Here is an 18,186-nt window from a genome sequence, read left to right as displayed (position 1 = left end):
CGCACGTGTGTGGTGACCATAGAAACATCAACCTTTTAAAAAGTTCCTTTTTATATGTTAACAGTTTTAAAATACACAGGGTTACTCGCTCCCTACGACTGCATTGATAACCGCTCTGTGATAAGTGCATCTCAAAGCTAGTCGCCCAAAGCTCCGCTCGCTGTACCTTAGGTATAAACTGACAATAGGTTGGTTATAGGATAATATACTGACATGAATAATGGTATGTTCACAACAAGAGTAAAGTCTTCTTTTTTTCAAACTGCTATAAATACATTTTCTTTGAGAGGTTTCAGAAACGATCAAACTGTATGCCACTGTTTGTACACTGAAAGTGGAAGTGACACACTCAGTTGTGTTATAAAACACACACACTCCTTCAGTTGCGCACACAACATAAGTTCACACACATACAGGCACATGTACTTTGCAGGGCAGAGGCCAAGCACGCTCATACACACACACACGCACGCACACACTCCAAAGACATAAAGGCACAAGGTATTGCTAATGTTGAGGACGCATTGAAACGTGATCTAAAATGAACCCTTTCACCCATGCATCCTTTTTCACCTCCTCACAGTAAAAACAGCTTCTGGGAAAAAAAGTGATGCTTCCTCTTTCTAACATGCAAAACAAAACTCACACACACACACACACACACACCCCAATAGTAAACAGAGCCTGCAGATCTACAGTACCTATACAGGTACACCATTTGGTATTTTAGCACAGACAGACACGCTCAGGTCAGCCAATGTGTAAGACTTCCAAAACAGAGAGCCGATCGTTACGTACAAATCTTAGAAAAAGCCAAGAAAGGGTTGTATAAAAGAAAAAAAAGAACAGGAACAATGATGACAGGGGCGAAAGATGTTGTCAGCCAGTGCTCGGTCTGTCGTCCATCACAGACCGAACAATTTAAATTCAGCGGGCGACTTTTTTCCTCCTAGCTGAGACACTTGAAAAGTTTCTCTGAAATAGTAAAGAGACGAGATGCATCCATCTCTTCGAGGACTTTTTCAAGTACTAAAACTCCGTCCAGTCTGTGACACCCAGAAGTGTTTCAGGTGAGACCGGGGCAAAGAGTCGATCACTGGACAGAGGCAGGTCACAACACCACCGACACGGGAGTCGACGAGCGTCTTATCAGATCCAACATGGACCAGTAACGTCAGAGGAGCTCGAACAGAAGAACATGCTGAAAGCCACTGGTTGCCATAGTGATGGGCTCACTGGGCTGAGAGGAAGTAGAATTGGACAGACCACTGCGCTGTTGTCTCTCCGTAGTCACAGCTTCAAATAGCAGCAGCTGAGCCAGTGGCCGTTCAGACATATACACACACGTACGTGCACAGAAATGCATACAACAGCAACATGACTTCCTAGATAGCCCCCTACTCATCAACTGCAAAGACGTCAGGGCAGTCGGCCTCCTCCTCACATCCTGCATGTGTGTTCTGTTACCAGCCAATCAGGTTGGCTTTGGCCTTCTCTGTCAGCTTGCGGACGCGTCCCTTCGAGGAGGTGCCGAAGGTGATCGATGAGTCCTCAAACAGCAGCTGCCTCTGCTCCTCCTCAGAGTCCTCCTCCATGTACCAGGCTGACCGTCGCCCCTGGTTACGTGTGCGCATGGACCCCCCTTCACCCTCACCTTCCTCCTCCTTTGGAGACTCCCTGCGATTGGATCGCTGAGGGGCGGTCTGTGGAGGAGCGGTCACCTCCTCATTGGCTCTTCTGCTGCTCCTCCTCAGCGGTGAGGGCTCCGGTGACTCCGCAGGAGGAGTTGATTCATCAGTTCGTACCAATCGGGGCCGGCCGCGCCGTCTAGGCGTCGATGGCACGCCAGAGTCTGACAGCACAGATGTTTCCTGTGCAGAAGATGCCCCGCCTTCGTCTCCTGTGGAGTGGTCGAGCTCCTCATCGGGGGTGGAGCTCCTGCGGTTACTGCTCCTTCTCATCTCCTCCAGCTCCTGCTTGCTCTTCCGGCCTCTCTTCTTGCCAGGGGGGCGATCTTGAGGTCTAGAGGGGCTCGCCGGCGTCGTGACCTCTGGAGGACTCACCGGTGGGTCTATTCTGGACTTCCGCCCCCTCTTCCCCATGCCGAGGGTCACATGACTACTGTGACCATTCAGGTGGGCTGTGTTCTGAGATGAAGGGCTGACAAGAGAGCCTGAGGGAAGGACATTCAGTCACAGAACAAAGGAATTAGTAATAGGCAGGTGACACTAAATATTACATTTTTAACATTAATCATAAAGCATCACACCTAAGAGGTACCATCTCTTACCAGGCGTGTGTCGTACAGGTGTCCTGAGTTTCCGCCGGGTGCTTCCTCCAATGCTACTTTCTGCAGCTGGAGTGGGAGTCCCCTTTTCAGAGACCGGTGGCGTTGAAGCTGACACGGAGGTGTGAGTCCTCAGCGAACGAGTCGACTCTGAAGGTGGAAGAGAGATATATAATATTTTAAGTCAATTTCATTATGAGTTGTGATAAGTTCTTGATTAGATATTTGTAGAAAATTCCCTGTTATCCTTCACAAACGACATTTCTCAGCAGCCCCCAGGTTTATCATGTGATGCTACTCCAAGCGCTGTGCTATTACAGTACGCTCTCACCTGTTGTGTTGCTCGTGGAATTATGCGATGAGGAGGCGGCAGGCGGAGAATGTGCAGAATGGCGTGCTGCGCTGCGTGTTCGCCCGCCAGCCGGTGTATCCGCCTTCCCGTTGACAAGCTGGGGCGGCTGCTTCTGTGGAACGCTCTGTCTCAGGGAGGAACTTCGTGGTGGAGCTGGTGACGGCTCCCTTTTTGCCGTCACCCTAGATGATACACGTCTCTTCCTTTCTGGGCTAAACGCAGCAAGGGAGGAGAGAAGACAAACTATCAAATCCAATGCACCGAAAGAGCTACAATCAAAGAGATAAATGTCCTTCCTTCTACCTGGATGCAGTGCTGCTTTGGGGAGACTCGCTCCTCCTCCTCCTCCTCTTCATGGCGTGCCTCGTCTGTCTGTCTGTCGTGTGTCGCGTCTGTCTGTCCGTGCCCTGTCTGGTCAGTTTTCCTGTCAGGCCGTGGATAGCCTTGTAATCGGCCAAGATGGGGCTGACATGCTCCTCAAATAGAGCAGAAAGCCTCAGACTCATACTGTAGATCTGAAGAGGCGGTAAAGGATGAATCAATTGTTGAACTTGTAAAGCAGAAATGCGTGAATTGTATGTGTGTGTGTGTGTGTGTGTGTGTGTGTGTGTGTGTGTGTGTGTGTGTGTGTGTGTGTGTGTGTGTGTGTGTGTGTGTGTGTGTGTGTGTGTGTGTGTGTGTGTGTGTGTGTGTGTGTGCGTGCATGTCTCACCCGAGACTTCTTACTGGGCGTGTACGCTTTGGAATTGCTGAAAATGAGCCGCACGTCTTTGCTGAGCTGGATGGGAGACTGGTACTTTCCTTCTTTTAGCGTGTTGAGAACGGTTCCAAAGTCCATTGGAGACTCAACTATTTGCAGGTAATCCTGAGAGAAGCAGTGATGTGAACAGGATAGACAGTAATGAGAAAAAAAACGACCAGCAAAGGAATTGCACCCTTCTTCTGTGAATAAGAGAAAACTATTCCACTCAAGCCGTGTGTCATTCACTTTCAATGGGTTTTCATTTCAGTTACAGAAAGGAGAGGCTTTTTTCTTCTTTACACCAAACTCTCATTTCACCTCAAATACCACCACTCGTGTGATTGAATTGCAGCCACTTATGCATCGGACATTTCAGAAAGACTCAAGGACCAGCATATGGGAGGGAAAATGCAAATTCAGCTAAACTGTGATCATAGCCAAAAGGGTTTCGTTTTGTTTGTTGAGTTCACACGTGTGCGCCATAATAAAGTAATTTAAAGGACTACTGTTGCGTTATGTACCGGGTATTCCTGTAGGTCCACGGGTTCTCTGAAGGGCTCGGAGTCTTCGCACTGAAAGAGCAGGTCCAGCAGCTCCTTACAGCGCCCCCTCCATGCATGAGGGTCGTAGGAAGGAGGTCGGGTTCGCAGTCGGCGCTGCATCGGTGGACGTCTCTACAGAGAGAATGACAAAACACAATGAAGTAGCTGATTAAAAAAAAAACAAGCCTCTGGATTATGTGACAGTGCAAGGTCAGAGTTGGTTTTCAGAAAGCAGGGTGGAATGTCTAGGATCGTGCAGATGCTGTGAGATATTCTACCTTATGGTTTCGTGTGGACGTTCCAGGAGTATTAGTATCTTCATCCTCCTCCTCCTCATCCTACATAAGAAAAAGGGTAAATGACCATGTGACCAATTTAATTTTATTATAGGCTGCTCTGGAATAAAAAGCAGCATAACATTATTTCATAAACCAGCCAGAAGACTTGGAACTGCCAAAGTAAATCTACTGAAAGCACAAATCACATTATGTGTTCTGTCCTCTTCAATGAAGCCAAAAACCAGTTACTAATATTTGGTCAAAACTGATTTAAGACCAGAATCTGACTGCTTGACTTCTGTTCTGTTCAAATATACAATTCCAGCCAGTGAAAGCACAACCTGTCCTGGCACAAAATGGCAGCACAACTTGTCTGCTAAAATAAGAGCTCATTCACAAATAAAAAAGTGTGAGATTGTCCAGTTCAGAGTTCACAACAACAGGCAAATCCCTGGTTCAGTTTTGCCTCTGTCGCTTTTCAGAAACATCATCAACGTGCCCATGCCCTCGTGGGGAATTCTGTGGACATAATCCTGCTGTATTCTGCTCAACTCCGACATTATCTGGACTTTTTATACGGAGGCTGGCAGGAAAATCTCCAGAGCCTCTGATGCTGTGATTTAGGTTCTCACATACAGCCCCTCCTGATAATTTCAGGAGAATATCTGGAGTTTACTGCATGTCTGAAAGCAGCTCAAGTCAAAGCCAACCAGAGAAAAAAACAAAACAATCCATTAGTGAAGAAATAGTCATATCAAAAGTATTGATTTACTACATGTAGCGCCTAAAAGTAGGAGCAGAAGTTGTATGCGCGGGGGTGACGTTGAGTGATGAGCAGGACTTTGTTTTGATATGGTCTCGATAACACGTAGGGTCTAAAGATATCCATTTTAGATAAACATCGTCCAAGACTCTTAGGGACATAAAGGCTGAAGGAGTGACAGCTCATCAGCTGCCGAAACCCGGGATCGAACCAAGGACCTTTAGATCTTCAGTCTAACGCTCTCCCAACTGAGCTATTTCGGCATCGAACCAAAAACAATACATTTAATGATACAAATCCTGATAATTGTTTTTTTAAGGAGAAAATACTAAACGCTTATCACAAGGTGCAGGTGGTTCAACAAAAACAAAGGAAAAGCCTGCACACAAACCCTGATGAAGATCCCTCTCTGCATCTAAACGTTGTTTGATTAAACGCTCTGTGGCACAGAGTGGCACAATTATTTGTTTGTTTTTTTACACAACTAATGGGGGCAGTCCTGGTGACAAATCACATAATCAATACCAACCTTTTATTTAATCAGGATAAAAAAAACTATGTTCATACGAAAACACACCTCATCTTCAGAGTCAGAGAAAGTTGCCTTCTTCATAGTTTTGTACAGGGGCATGAGGTCGGTCAGACTTGGGTCCCTGAACAAGAGAAAAAAAGAGAAGAAAGAGCAGGAATAAATTCACATCTGACAGATCAAATGTTGTGAGACATGAAAAATTGTTCACAAAAGAAATTATGTCAAATAGCATTTTTGTTTTTCTTTATAACAGATAGACATTTTGTTGATCGACTCTGGGCAGAGAACGTTTCCCCCTTTTTTGTCGATACAATTTTCTTCTGAAACAAAATGCAGGCTTGTGAGTGAAAGATACACATTTAACACACTCACTTAATAAATTGCAGCATGAGGTCAGAGACGAACTTGGCGGTAGTGACGATGAAGGATCCAGGCTCGTTGAATGTTTGCGCATTGTGTTCAATGTAACGAACCTCCCACATCAGTGAGGACAGTCGTCTGAGAGGAAAACACACATTTGCAGAGCGTGTTTACAATTCTCTTTCTACCATACTCAAAGTCTGTATCTTCTGCCACCTCTTTTATTAAAGCACAAGTTAATGGATGTTACCTGTAGAAGCGGTTCACCAGCCTTTCGCGCATAGTGCTGAGGTCAGTGACATAGGCCACTACTGTGCAGTATGTGGGGTAAGCCTGGTGGTCCACTGGAAAGGCAAATGGCGCCGCTACATCTGAGGGTTGGCAAGTGGGATACGTGGAGAAAACACAGGTGAAGAGAGGATTAATCCTGGGACACATCAGCTGTAACAGCTGAGTTTACAGTACAAACCAGTTTCAAGACTAGAGGGGTGTTAAGAGAGCTCATACCTCCACCAAGGCCCAACAGTCCCCTTGTAAAACTACATTTAAATTCACGAGGTCCAGATTCTTATCTGGATCAGTAAGTAATTGCCCACACTCATAAATATCAGTCCCCTAAATATGCCAGATCTTCCTCTAGATCTATGAATTACTCTCAGACATTACAATAGCAATATTAACTTTTATCCATTTTCCTACCTTTTTTAAATATTCCTACCTTAAATTTTGATGTTCAAAATGCATCTAAATTATTATCCTGTCTGTGCCAGCTGCAGCATGAGGCGCATGGGTAACAGAGAGAGATCTAGAAGGATTACTTGTGCCAAATGTTCGCAATTGTGTCTTTTCCACAAACTGTCACTAGAGGGAGCCCTCAGACCAGCTTTCTTCAATTGGGAGGTTTGCCACACTTTTGTCTGTGCCTAATATAACATTACATCACTTAACAGGTTTGAGCAAGCGCCTCAATACCTGGCTCAATGTGCTAGCAGCTTATTCCTTTTAACATATGGTGATCTGAGGCTCTGTTGATGGGCTCAGAGCCGTGACTCATGTTGTGAGGAGTCACCTCTTAACGAGAAATGGGCCCTGTGGCCTCACTTCACATCCCTATAAGCAGACTGTTTAAATTGCAGGGCGCTTGGTGACGTCATACCGAGCGTGCAGAGCTGGTCGATGGCTTTGATGATGCGTTCACACTCGTCTATGCGTGTTTCGGAGCCCCATTCTCCGTCCATAGGGACGTAAAGCAGCTCCTTCTGCTCGTCTTCTACCAGGGGGACGCTCAGGCCCAACTCGTCAGGGAACGTGGCTACAAAAAGAAGATTGTAAAACTTTCAGAATTTTTTTTTTTTAGGAAAGAAATTGTTCAGCTTAGTTTGTATTGTGTGTATGTCTGAGTGTGTGTGGGTGTGTTTTAGATGACCCACCGTCATCAGGGATCATCTCCATATCCCAAGGACTCATCTTCTCCGTGTCTCCATTGTCCCAGCTGGATGAGAAATAGTTTTGATATGAATCATCGACATTCACATCTTCGTCTTGTCATTTCTTAACCATTTTACATATCTTACTCGACGTGCTGTGTTTTAAAGCATAGACGTTCCTTTCCCACAACCTAAAGTGGATTTCATTGACAAGGTTTTTCAAATAATCTGTGATCAGTGTTGAGAGAGAAGCAAAACAACTCTCAACAGATAACATGGCGATAAATGTTTCAATTTGGAACGTGTTGCAACTTTCAGTGAAAGTCGATCAATACAAAGCAAAGGGCAGCGTTAGTTAGCGTCATTGTAAATATCAACAATTCAGAAGTGTCGTCCAGGATAGTTTGATGGAGTTTCTTGACAGATTCGAGCTACAAAGTGTTTATACAGATAATGAGGAGGTAATGACGGCAACATCACAGGCAGCTATTTGTCTGCATTCTAATGGATTTGTTCAAGCAGACTAACTCCTGTTAAATGTAAAACCTTTTAATGAGATGTCTTATTGCATTAGTCCTCTGAGAAAAGTCAGGCCTTGAAATCAAGACACTCCTTGTACCCAGAAACCACCTGTACACTAGGCAAAGGTGGAGCTGAGACAAATTTTAGCAGCATTTTCAAAGGATTTTAGAGTCATGGGACCTCGGAATAATTATATCATTAGGTTTCTAATTTAGCAAATTAATGCTGCATCAGTGTGCATAAAACAAGAATAATGAATGTATCACTAAAAGATTAAAATTCAAGATTTCTATCCATATTTATGTTCTGTATTTCGTCCAGAACATAAATATGTATTTCGTCCGTCCTGAGACATCCGACCACTGGGAGACAGCGTTAAGTTCGTGTGTCCACACCTGGTTATAACATGAGTCCTGAATGTGTCTCCTGTGTCCACTTGTGATCGGATCTCACTTCCCCGCTGTATATTGAAATAAATATTTTATTTTGGTTTGCTTAGACCAGAATGATGTTGGTTTTACCCAGTGAGTTTACAGATGTGTCCAATGTGTTTGCATGTGTGTCAGTGTGTGTCGTTTGGTTCATTGTGTGCTTAGCGCTGACCACTTGTGATCCGATCAGGACGGATGTTAATACCAGATCTGAACAGGGTCTATGAGTGAATTTACATTTTCAACACATCACATTTTATTGTGTTGTTTCCAGTGGCTGAAAACATTTTTTGGCAATAATTTGCAGCGCTGCAACTATCGCAAAAATATGTGTCACTATCACTATTAGTATCTCTATTAAAAGCAAAACACAATGTGACACTGTACAATATTTTTCTTACCCCTTCTGCCTGTGTTTGTCATGTGGGGGTAATGCAGTCAAACAGATGCTTGGTTTGATGTTATTGAAATGGGAAAAAGGTTGTGTTCTGTACTTTTAATGGGATTTGACCTGAAACCCCACTACAAATAGAGTGAATCAATCCCAAGATGTGGTCATACCAGACATTGTAGCACTGGAACAGGCTGTCAGGATACTGGGTCTGGTAGGGCTCCTGGCTCTCAATGGTCCCAAACCACCAGGCATCATCTATCACTGACCGAAACCTGTCACCTACACAGACATCACAGGGATGTTTAGCTGTTTGCAAAAAAGAAGGTGAGTTCATGAATTGAGCTAGAAAACGATTGTGTCTTTGTGCTTTAAATAATGCACATGTTTCTGGTTTGTCAGGGCGCAGAGACAAAAGCTGCTTACCTATACTCCACTGTCTATTTCTGGCATTGTCATACTGCTGCCGCAACACCAGGAAGTCGATTACATCAGGCATGTCGTGGTATCTAAAGAGAAATGTTCACAAATTACTACAAGAAAGCAGTGACAACATCCATATTAACAGGGTACAAGAGATCAGGAACACAGAGTTTATAGAAGAATAGTTTAACATTCTCAAACATTCTGTATTTAACAATGTCAAATTCAATGCTTTAATGTTTAATGAGACCTGTCTTTTCTTGAATCAAGAGTAGAGCCTGACCTATATATTAGTTAAACGATAATATCAGCCGATATCAGCCTTTCACTGACATATGGGTATCAGCGTTTATGTTTGCCAATATGCGCTGATATGACAACTTTTATTCTACAAAATAAACAATGCAGGAAAATGTGAATGTTGTTATTATATTTCTTTGTTATAAGGTTTTGATAATGACATCTTAGGAATCATTCCCAAACTATTTCTTAATAAATATACATCAGCTGATATATCGGTATCAGGAACTCTTTTATATTTAAAAACTAATATCCGTATCAGATTGGGCTGTAGTCAAGATGATAATCAATTTAGGAAATGATTGTCCTATTTAAACAAAACAGAACACTTAAGAGTTTAGCTTTGAAAATCTGAGTTTTAGACAAATTGTCAAAATGAATGTGTGAATTAAGAAGTTAATATTAATACTGGGTATGGCACACAGTGAACCAGCATATGTACTGTCTAACAAGTGTTAAAAGTTGAGATGTGTCTCCTGTTTGATTTGCAGTGTCATTAAACAACTGAGGCTGAGGCTCTTGTGTGGAGACAAAGCGAGATGCTTACTTCATGGAGAAGGATCCTCCGGTGAGTTTGCCGGTGTCAGGGTCCAGGAAGGAAAGTTTAAGACAGCACAGTGTGGGCAAGCCAACCTCGTACTTGATGCCAACTATCTTCATCAACTCCTGCTCCTGAAAACCACAAGTAAAAAGAACAAATAACATCAGTCGAAGACAAACATCATCAGTGCACATCATGTCTAATCACTGTCTGCAAGTCGTGATGCCAACGCACGAGATTAGAGCACATTTGGGAATAATAACAATTCTGTAGTTATCATTATTATTGATAGATTGTCTTATTAGTGTCATTTCTGTTGGTTAAGAGAGGGTGTTGGCAATGCTACGTTTTACCAGGTTTTCCCAGCTGAGAAAAGTGATACAAGAGACAGGTGATTTGCCGTGTTGTTAAAACCACCAAAAAAAGAATGATATAGAAGAGGATGCTGCATTTCACACGCTACAGGCAACACAATCCTGAAGATGCACACTGTGCCGGCGATGCATTAAGGTCTGCCATCTGCACTGAAATTGCTATTTCTCCTTCCTCGTGGGAAAGAAATGAAAAATACAACAAGTATAAAACAATCTGATAAGTTGTTGCTTTTAAGACAAGTGTTCGATGGTGTTTCAGAGACAGTTTCAGGGATGAAACTGTCTGTACTCAGCAGACATTTCTCTTTTAGTGGAAACACATTTTTAGGACAGAGAAAAGGATTCAAATCCATGTGAGAGTGAAACTAGACGAGTGTCTGGGATAAAGAAGAAATACTGGTGAGAGTTTGTATCTGTGTGAGGACGGTTTTTACTATTAAACACATTGACTGTATATAAAGATGGACAATATAAAAGCTCCCGTAAAGTAAAGACAAGGCATCTTGGTCGCCACCTGGTGGCTGGCTGCAGTATACGTCTAGTCACCTCCATGTTAGTAGATGGGACATGAGCCAAACTGAGAAGTCAAAGTATATGTAAAATAATTTTTTCCCAAATACGGTTTCTATCATTTAAGGTAGTGCCTAACACACTGTGTTGGTTCAAGTGGTTATATTTCTGGTATAGTATTTTATTATTATATTTTAAATGCTATAAAAACAGGATGAAATGTCATTATACTGTAGACAGCTAAGACTGACCCATGACTGGTCAAGCGTTTGTATCGATGAGACCTGTCGACTGAACCTCCATCCCTAAAACAGCAGTGCGCCGACTCTGCCTCCCAAATGCGCAAGAAGGCAGAGTTTGTATCCAGGATATTTTTGCTTCATATCTGGATGGTGGGGGGAGGTGGAGACCCGTCGGCCATCTTTATATACAGGCTATGATTAGACCTAACACAGTGAGGACATTTTTATTGTATGGGTTTGAACTAGGTTAAGATTAGGTTAAGAATTGGGTTTATGCAGTTGTGATGGTTATGATTGAGGTAGGGGCAAGAAGGTTGCAGCTGCGTATTACCACTGGTCTTTCTATCCATTATTTTGGAAATTCAGCAGCCCTACAAAAGGAATGTCACCGACAATACTACAGAACCTGAATGTCACATCAAGACAACAGGATCCAACATCAAATATTTGCTGCATATCTATCAGACAGGTTTTCAAGATTCAGTTTCAAGTTTTTCCCTGTGATCTTTACTTTTGTGTTCTTAATGAGTGACATTGTTATCGTCTTAACTGTCCAAGTATAGTTGCTCTGTGTGAAGCCTGGAGTGATTTTTGCACTGTGATGTTTATTATAAGCTCCTCCTCAGTGGTTGTGGGTAGACGAGTAAAGAGACACTATAAATCTACAGATACATAAGATGTAAGAGCGGCGTCTCTCTTCAGAGACTCTTATATCTGTCTCTGTCAAACTGCTTCTTACCCGAAGCTCCATCTTGTGCCACGGCTGCTTCTTAGGATTGATGCTGTAAATCTTCTTCTGTTTGGCCATCTCCACGTAGGCTTCATGTCCCTGTCGGAAGTAGTATACCTGCGCACACACACACAAGCTGCCTTTAGACATGCAACGACGCCCAGACATTTTCCTGAATTTCTGCAGAGGGGCTGTATGTGAGAACACAAATGTCAGAGTCAGGTGCTCCGGACACTTTACGGAACTTTTCCTGACAAGTCCCTGGTAAAAGGTTTGAGTGAGCCCATGTAAGAATCCAGCAAAAACATTTCCATATAATAAAGATATAATAAAATATAATAAAACACAGCGATGAGTTGGAATCTCCATGACATTTCTTACATGGTACAGAATATATATATATATATATATCCGGGTTAAAAAGAGGTGACGCACATGTAGGAGACGCCAGACAGATTTAATCAATTTTGGCAAAAAGGGTCTCACACTAATGTCGCTGTGCTGTAAACAAAAACATGTTGTTCATATGTCACAACCTGCATCCTCTGAATGTTTCAGAAATGTTCCAACAACACTACAATTTATCTTTCTGGTACTGTACTGTATTTCTTGACTGTAGAGTATGAAAGTCTATTCATAATATAAAACAAATGGCAACATATTTGAGATGTTTTAGCTCCTGGGCATGGCAATGTCAGGCCCCCAACATGTCATGACCATCCTAGCCTCATGGGGGCACTGTCTTTGCTGTACACTTCTAATCTTGTTGTTATGTAAAACATGCGCCTGTGTTTTTGGTGTGAGCAAACATGAGTCGAGGACATTGTAACAGAGACTGGCTGCCTGTACCTCGTCTCCCATCTGGGGTATGTAAGGACATCTCCGGGGGACCGTGTCTGTGATCCAAGCAGAGGGAAGCCACTCCTCCAGAGTCAGGCCCTGCTCCTCGGACTCAGTCCTCTGAAAGACCCACATATGTGATAAATACTCAATAACAGATCATTCAAAAAATGAGATTAATTTTTTCTATACATAACTAAATACTTTCTGTTATACATACATAAATACTAAATACTTTTTTAATTTCTGTGTCTTGCCAATACATTCTGGATACAAGACATCCCTAATTTACAAACATAAATCTTACCATATTACATATACAAATGTGGACAAAAAAGGAAATAGAGAAGTCTCTCAAACACACACACACACACCAAAATGATAATAATAAATAAATAAATAATGAAACTAAAACTGTAGAGTTTGGTCTGGAACTCTACAGTTACGCGATGAATCGTGACAATAAACCATTTGATTCAGAGCAAAAAAGTTGGAAAGGGGAAAAAAGGTAAAGGTACAAGACTGTGTACAAGTGAAGAAACGACACATACCATAAACTATTGTGAATAACCCCTTTCCAACAACTTTCTTCTTGAATTGAACCTTGTAGTTAATATAGTTTTGCGATACATTGTAGTGAGTATTTTGTATGTATGTATATAGCATATAGTATATATGTTATATAGTATAGTAACCTAGTAGAGTAACACTGAATGATCCGATCGTAGTCAACAAATATCTTAAAAATAAGTTTTAGTTAAAACAGTTACTTGTGATGGCTCAAAGCTGACAGCTCATTATTGTATCACACACGTATTCTTCCTGTTGCCAGAAGGAGGAAAATAACATTTTGTTCGAACCTTCCTCTTTTCCTTTGGCTGCTTCTTCTTTGGTAACGCGTCGTCTTTGTCTGGTTTGTCTTTCTTCCTCTCCTTCTTCCCATCCCTCTTCTTCTCTACGTCCTCCTCAGAGCTGCTGCTCTTCTTTTTTACTTTAACGCTCTTCTTGGGCGGTTCAAGGTTGATGCCCGCATCTGCCGTCCAGTCCGAGTAATCGCTGGAGTAGTCGCTGCAAATACATCACAGGACAGAGATAAAACAACCAGATGTAAATGCTTGTGTTTTTATCATTTACATATGGAACGTGCATGTATGCATGTATGTAGGAGATAGATGATATGATAAATATATGTGTGATAATCTGTATGTATCTTACCTTGAACTACTGTGGTCATCTGGCCAGGGCTCTTTTTGCTCCTCCTCCTTCTCCTCCTCTGAGGAATGGCCGTTGATTTGACGTACCTCAACCTCTCCCTGGAAAAACACACAATCATTTAACTTTAATAGATCTAATAAAACACTTAACACATAATAAAATGATCAGTTTTGTGGTAAATAAACAGTTAGATTTTGAGACAGTTTAACCACAGATCCAAAACAAGGCTGTCGCAGCAGTGAATCTACCTCTGAGGTGCTGTCATCGTCATCTGCACCCTCAGCGCTCTGCCGACTCGTCTCCTCCATGGCAGCACGAGTTTGATAACCATGGTTACCCTGACTCTTCCTCCCCTCGTCTACGACACACTCAGATGTGGGATGAACCTGCACAACGGAGAACAGGGAAGACAGAAAAAAGAATAACTCAGTTGATATTATACAGCCCATAGTAGAATAATTCTTCTGTGACACAAATAATACAACTTGATTAAAACTATATTGAGGTTATGTATTTGCATAGATATATTTTTAAAATAAATATTTGGCTGTATGCAAATGTGCTAATGGTCCGGTACTTGACCTGGACCATAGTCTGGACTGAAACTGACTTTGCTGAAATTCTGTGTTTCAGAGAAGTGAAGCCATCAATAAAATGTTTTAAGGAGAAAAATAAAAATTTGATTAAAATATGATTTGTAAAACAATAACGTGTGTGTGTGTGTGTGTGTGTGTGTGTGTGTGTGTGTGTGTGTGTGTGTGTGTGTGTGTGTGTGTGTGTGTGTGTGTGTGAGAATGTGGTAATTCACTTACCCTGCTCTCCTTGGGGAGAGAGTGGATGGTGCGTCTCCTCCTCTCTGACTGATAAATATTGATTTCCTCCTCCCCTTTAGCCTCACGCCAGGTCATCTGCCTCCTGCATAATCACACACACATATGTTTGATGGGCATGAAAGCTACCACCACCAGGAAACTCATGAGGCGTTCAGCCCTCCATAGTCTGACAGAGTATGAGTATTGTATGCATCTGTGTGCGTTTTACCCGACAGAGGCGTCCTCCAGCTCAGGTACCAGCACCCTGCGGCTCCAGGCCACCAGGTCTCCCTCTGTGGCCATCTGGCTGCGCGGGGCGTTGCTGTGCATCTGGCGTACACCCTCGATCTGGCCGCTGCGACGTAGACCCACGTTGGGTGGGGAGTGCACCTCCATCGGCGAACCCACCGATCCTGTGGAAAAGTCATGTCAAAGAAAGAGAAAAGCACCGATTTAGTTTGTTCATCTGGAAAAAGTATTAAAAGGAGAGGCCTTGTTTTCTGCCATGTTTCCATCATTAGAAAGGATTAGTTTTTGGATGATGTTTCGAGTAAGTGCAGCATTTGATAGAACTTCATTGTAATAAATAATAATAGAGAACTCAAATCATCTCAAAATTGTGTAAATGGAAATTTGTAGCTCTACATTTTATTGGGAGTCTTCTTGGCCTGAAACAAATGATTTATCATTTTCAATTAATCATATGTCTATAAAATGTCCGACAATAGTGAAAAATATCAGCTTTTCCTCAAGCTCAAGTTTTTGTTTTGTCAGACCAACCGTTGAAAGCAAAATAGTAACCCTATGATATTCAGGTTACAATCCCGTAAAACTGAGAAAAGCATTAAATCCTTGCATTTGAGAAGGTGGGACCAGGAACTATTTTGTAGTTGCTGGACAAAGACAGAGGGCACTTTCACTCATACCTGGTTTGGTCTGGACCGTCTGACTTTTTTTGTTTAGTCTGAACCACAATAACAGGTGTGAAAGGGGCCTAGAACCAAAGTCCAGACCAACGTACCAAAAAAGGTGATCTCAGCCCAAATTAAATGGAACTATGTCTTCGTTTGTTTGCAGTGTGAAAACACTTTTTTAGTTAATTCATTACAATGTAAAACCAAAACTAACTGGATCAAATGTAAACGATGAAACCAAGACATGAACCTTGGTTCAGGTGTGAAAATGCCCAAAAACCATTAACCATTAAACCAAATAGATATTGATCACTCTTCTGTTGATTGACTTGTCAGTAATAGATTCTCTCTTTCAGCACTAACAGAGACTGAGAGAGAGACACAAAGAAAGATGAGAAAAATAATGATTCTAAACAAAGCACAGAGTCAATAAAGATACTTGTGATTTTATCACTAATAAGACAGTCTCTCTCTTTTAAATTAAGTCAGCTAAATGTATTTACTTCACATTGTGTCTGTGAGAGTGTGAGAATGGATGAACAGAGCCACAGACACATGGGTGACTTTAATGAACAGTATGTTTGTATGTGGGTTAGCCAACATTGGAGCAAATCCCAAACACTCAGTTCTCTGTGTTCACCAACTCTGTTCAAATGTGTCTCACTGAACATTTCAGGTTTCCTGTGTTAATCACAGTGCTTGTTTTGCAAAATTGGCTTTTGCATATTTCATAGGAAAAACCATTTTAATATGACAACACACTAATTACAAAGAAAGGTTTGGAAAGCAATTATAAATTATGACTATGATAAATAAGCAGATATTATAAATGTTTTAAGTCGTGTTATTATTATGCAGTTAATTGTACAAATTAATCATATCTGGATGTATATAGTACTTGCTTGATATTAAACTGTGTGTATACAGCTACAACAGTTTTACCTCAACTAAGACAATGAATTGCCTTATATTATATCTTCGCTATTCCAAAGAGGTGAAATATTCTCGTTTGTATTGCACGTAAATCGCATTAAAACCCTGCTCACACTACAAACAACATGACCTTCCCATCATGACCATAGCTCCCACCTCTACTGGCCATGCTGTTCACAGCACCCGGAGCAGGGGCATCATTTGTTCCCCGTCTTTGGTCTTGTTCCTGCTGCAGCCTCTGAATCATCGTGTCCAGAGGACTGGAACCATCCACCGCCTGCTCGCTCACCACCTGGTTCAGGCCTGACAGACAGGAATGGAGGAAGAGACAGAGAGTTAAAAGGTGAAAGAGAAACAGAGAGAGAGAGGAATCTGGTCAAATCAGATAAGTTTGAAATCGAACAGGTATTACAGTCAGAGAGATTGCCACTGCCAGCGATCGTTCTCCTACACTTGGCACATCTCAGTATGCTACCATCCACTTGACAAAAGAAAAGGGAAATAGGGTTTTCCCCAAATCCTGTAGAGTCCCTTCAATATCCAGAGAGACTTTTATTAGCCGACAGCAGCACAAAGTTACTGAAAGGCAAAAGCTTCAGAGAGCCTGTAAAGATTCCTGTTTTCTCATCACCACTGTCACCTCTTTCTTTTAATATAACTGCATTTCATTAAGTCCTTTCCTTTTTGTTTATATCCCTGCCAATATTTCACCTAACATTAATTCTGGTTTGAATTGTTGACTCTAGTGTCTCATTAAGAACTGATAACATTCTGAGCTACAAGCAAGCAGTATGATCTGCTATGAAGTGTCTCTGAGCTCGTTCACGTCTGGTATTCCACCAGATTCGTCCTGGGTGGTCCTACCACAAGTGGGCAGCACTAAGTACAGGTGTGAACGCACCCAAATGTGTCCTGAATGCGTCCTGAGATCTGATCAAACCACATTAGTTGGTGGTCTGGGACTCACATGGCCACATTTTTAGCTGTGGGAACACAAATGCATCCTGGGCCAGATATAATGGATCACCTACTCTGACCCACTATCTACTGTATCTATCTATCTCTCTCTAACTTAGACTGGGTAGTAACAACATCACTTTGTGAACATGAACGATTACATGATTTTTTTTGCAAATAGAGCTGGGAAATAAGATCTGATCACAAGTGGCCACAGGAGACACATTGAGGTATGGAAAGACAAACTCAGGGCTGATCACTCTCAGGGGATTCGATCTCTCAAGACAGATGTTAATATCAGGTCTGAACGGGGACTTGGACGAGCTGGCAGGCGGGCTGTGATAAGCCGTCTATGAAAGGATCTGATCTCAAGCGTAGAGGAAAGCAAATGCCAAATCCCACTTCATGACTCCTAGAACATGAAGACACGATATTCCTGAGGGTCAGATTTCAGCCTCCGTACCTGAGGAAGTGACACCCATCTGTGGGATCAGCTGCTCGTCCCTGCAGCCCTCCCTGCCTGGCACCAGCCGCTGGTATCTAGGGGGGTGGGGGTTTCCATCTACGTCCACCAGGAAAGGAGGGGGCATTAAGTGTGGCGCCTGCTGTGTCTGCTCATCCAGGACGTAATTGTTGGCGTCTCGGATCAGCGGCCGATAGTCGGTATGGAAGAACATCTGGTCCGCGATCTGAAGCAGAGGTGAAGAGTAAAACGTACATTTAGGCGGCACATTTTATAGCGAATCACGTCACTGACGATCTGGCCAT

General features: G+C 42.5%; 1 protein-coding gene across 3 annotated transcripts in view; it reads right to left on the bottom strand.

Annotated features, from left to right (window-relative positions):
* Positions 1-29: 29 nt before the first annotated feature.
* The window catches only part of phip (pleckstrin homology domain interacting protein), a 38,127-nt gene continuing 19,970 nt past the window's right edge, over positions 30-18,186 (bottom strand). For all 3 annotated transcript variants that reach the window (XM_034579567.1, XM_034579568.1, XM_034579569.1), the window contains 24 exons: positions 17,882-18,107; positions 16,618-16,764; positions 14,844-15,027; positions 14,615-14,717; positions 14,051-14,188; positions 13,803-13,900; positions 13,448-13,655; positions 12,597-12,707; positions 11,757-11,864; positions 9,898-10,022; positions 9,054-9,136; positions 8,798-8,909; positions 7,287-7,348; positions 7,013-7,168; positions 6,107-6,227; positions 5,869-5,994; positions 5,542-5,617; positions 4,202-4,261; positions 3,903-4,055; positions 3,352-3,504; positions 2,943-3,154; positions 2,619-2,851; positions 2,291-2,437; positions 30-2,173 (listed from right to left, as the gene is read on the bottom strand). In XM_034579567.1, the coding sequence (XP_034435458.1) occupies positions 1,464-2,173; positions 2,291-2,437; positions 2,619-2,851; positions 2,943-3,154; positions 3,352-3,504; positions 3,903-4,055; positions 4,202-4,261; positions 5,542-5,617; positions 5,869-5,994; positions 6,107-6,227; positions 7,013-7,168; positions 7,287-7,348; positions 8,798-8,909; positions 9,054-9,136; positions 9,898-10,022; positions 11,757-11,864; positions 12,597-12,707; positions 13,448-13,655; positions 13,803-13,900; positions 14,051-14,188; positions 14,615-14,717; positions 14,844-15,027; positions 16,618-16,764; positions 17,882-18,107 (3,852 nt within the window). In that variant the 3' untranslated portion in view covers positions 30-1,463. The remainder of the gene's footprint in view (positions 2,174-2,290; positions 2,438-2,618; positions 2,852-2,942; positions 3,155-3,351; positions 3,505-3,902; positions 4,056-4,201; positions 4,262-5,541; positions 5,618-5,868; positions 5,995-6,106; positions 6,228-7,012; positions 7,169-7,286; positions 7,349-8,797; positions 8,910-9,053; positions 9,137-9,897; positions 10,023-11,756; positions 11,865-12,596; positions 12,708-13,447; positions 13,656-13,802; positions 13,901-14,050; positions 14,189-14,614; positions 14,718-14,843; positions 15,028-16,617; positions 16,765-17,881; positions 18,108-18,186) is intronic.

This window comes from Hippoglossus hippoglossus, chromosome 24, assembly GCF_009819705.1.
Source record: "Hippoglossus hippoglossus isolate fHipHip1 chromosome 24, fHipHip1.pri, whole genome shotgun sequence".
NCBI classification, from domain to species: domain Eukaryota; kingdom Metazoa; phylum Chordata; class Actinopteri; order Pleuronectiformes; family Pleuronectidae; genus Hippoglossus; species Hippoglossus hippoglossus.
The sequence above is the reverse complement of the archived record's forward strand: the minus strand, read 5'-3'. Positions and strand labels throughout refer to the sequence as shown.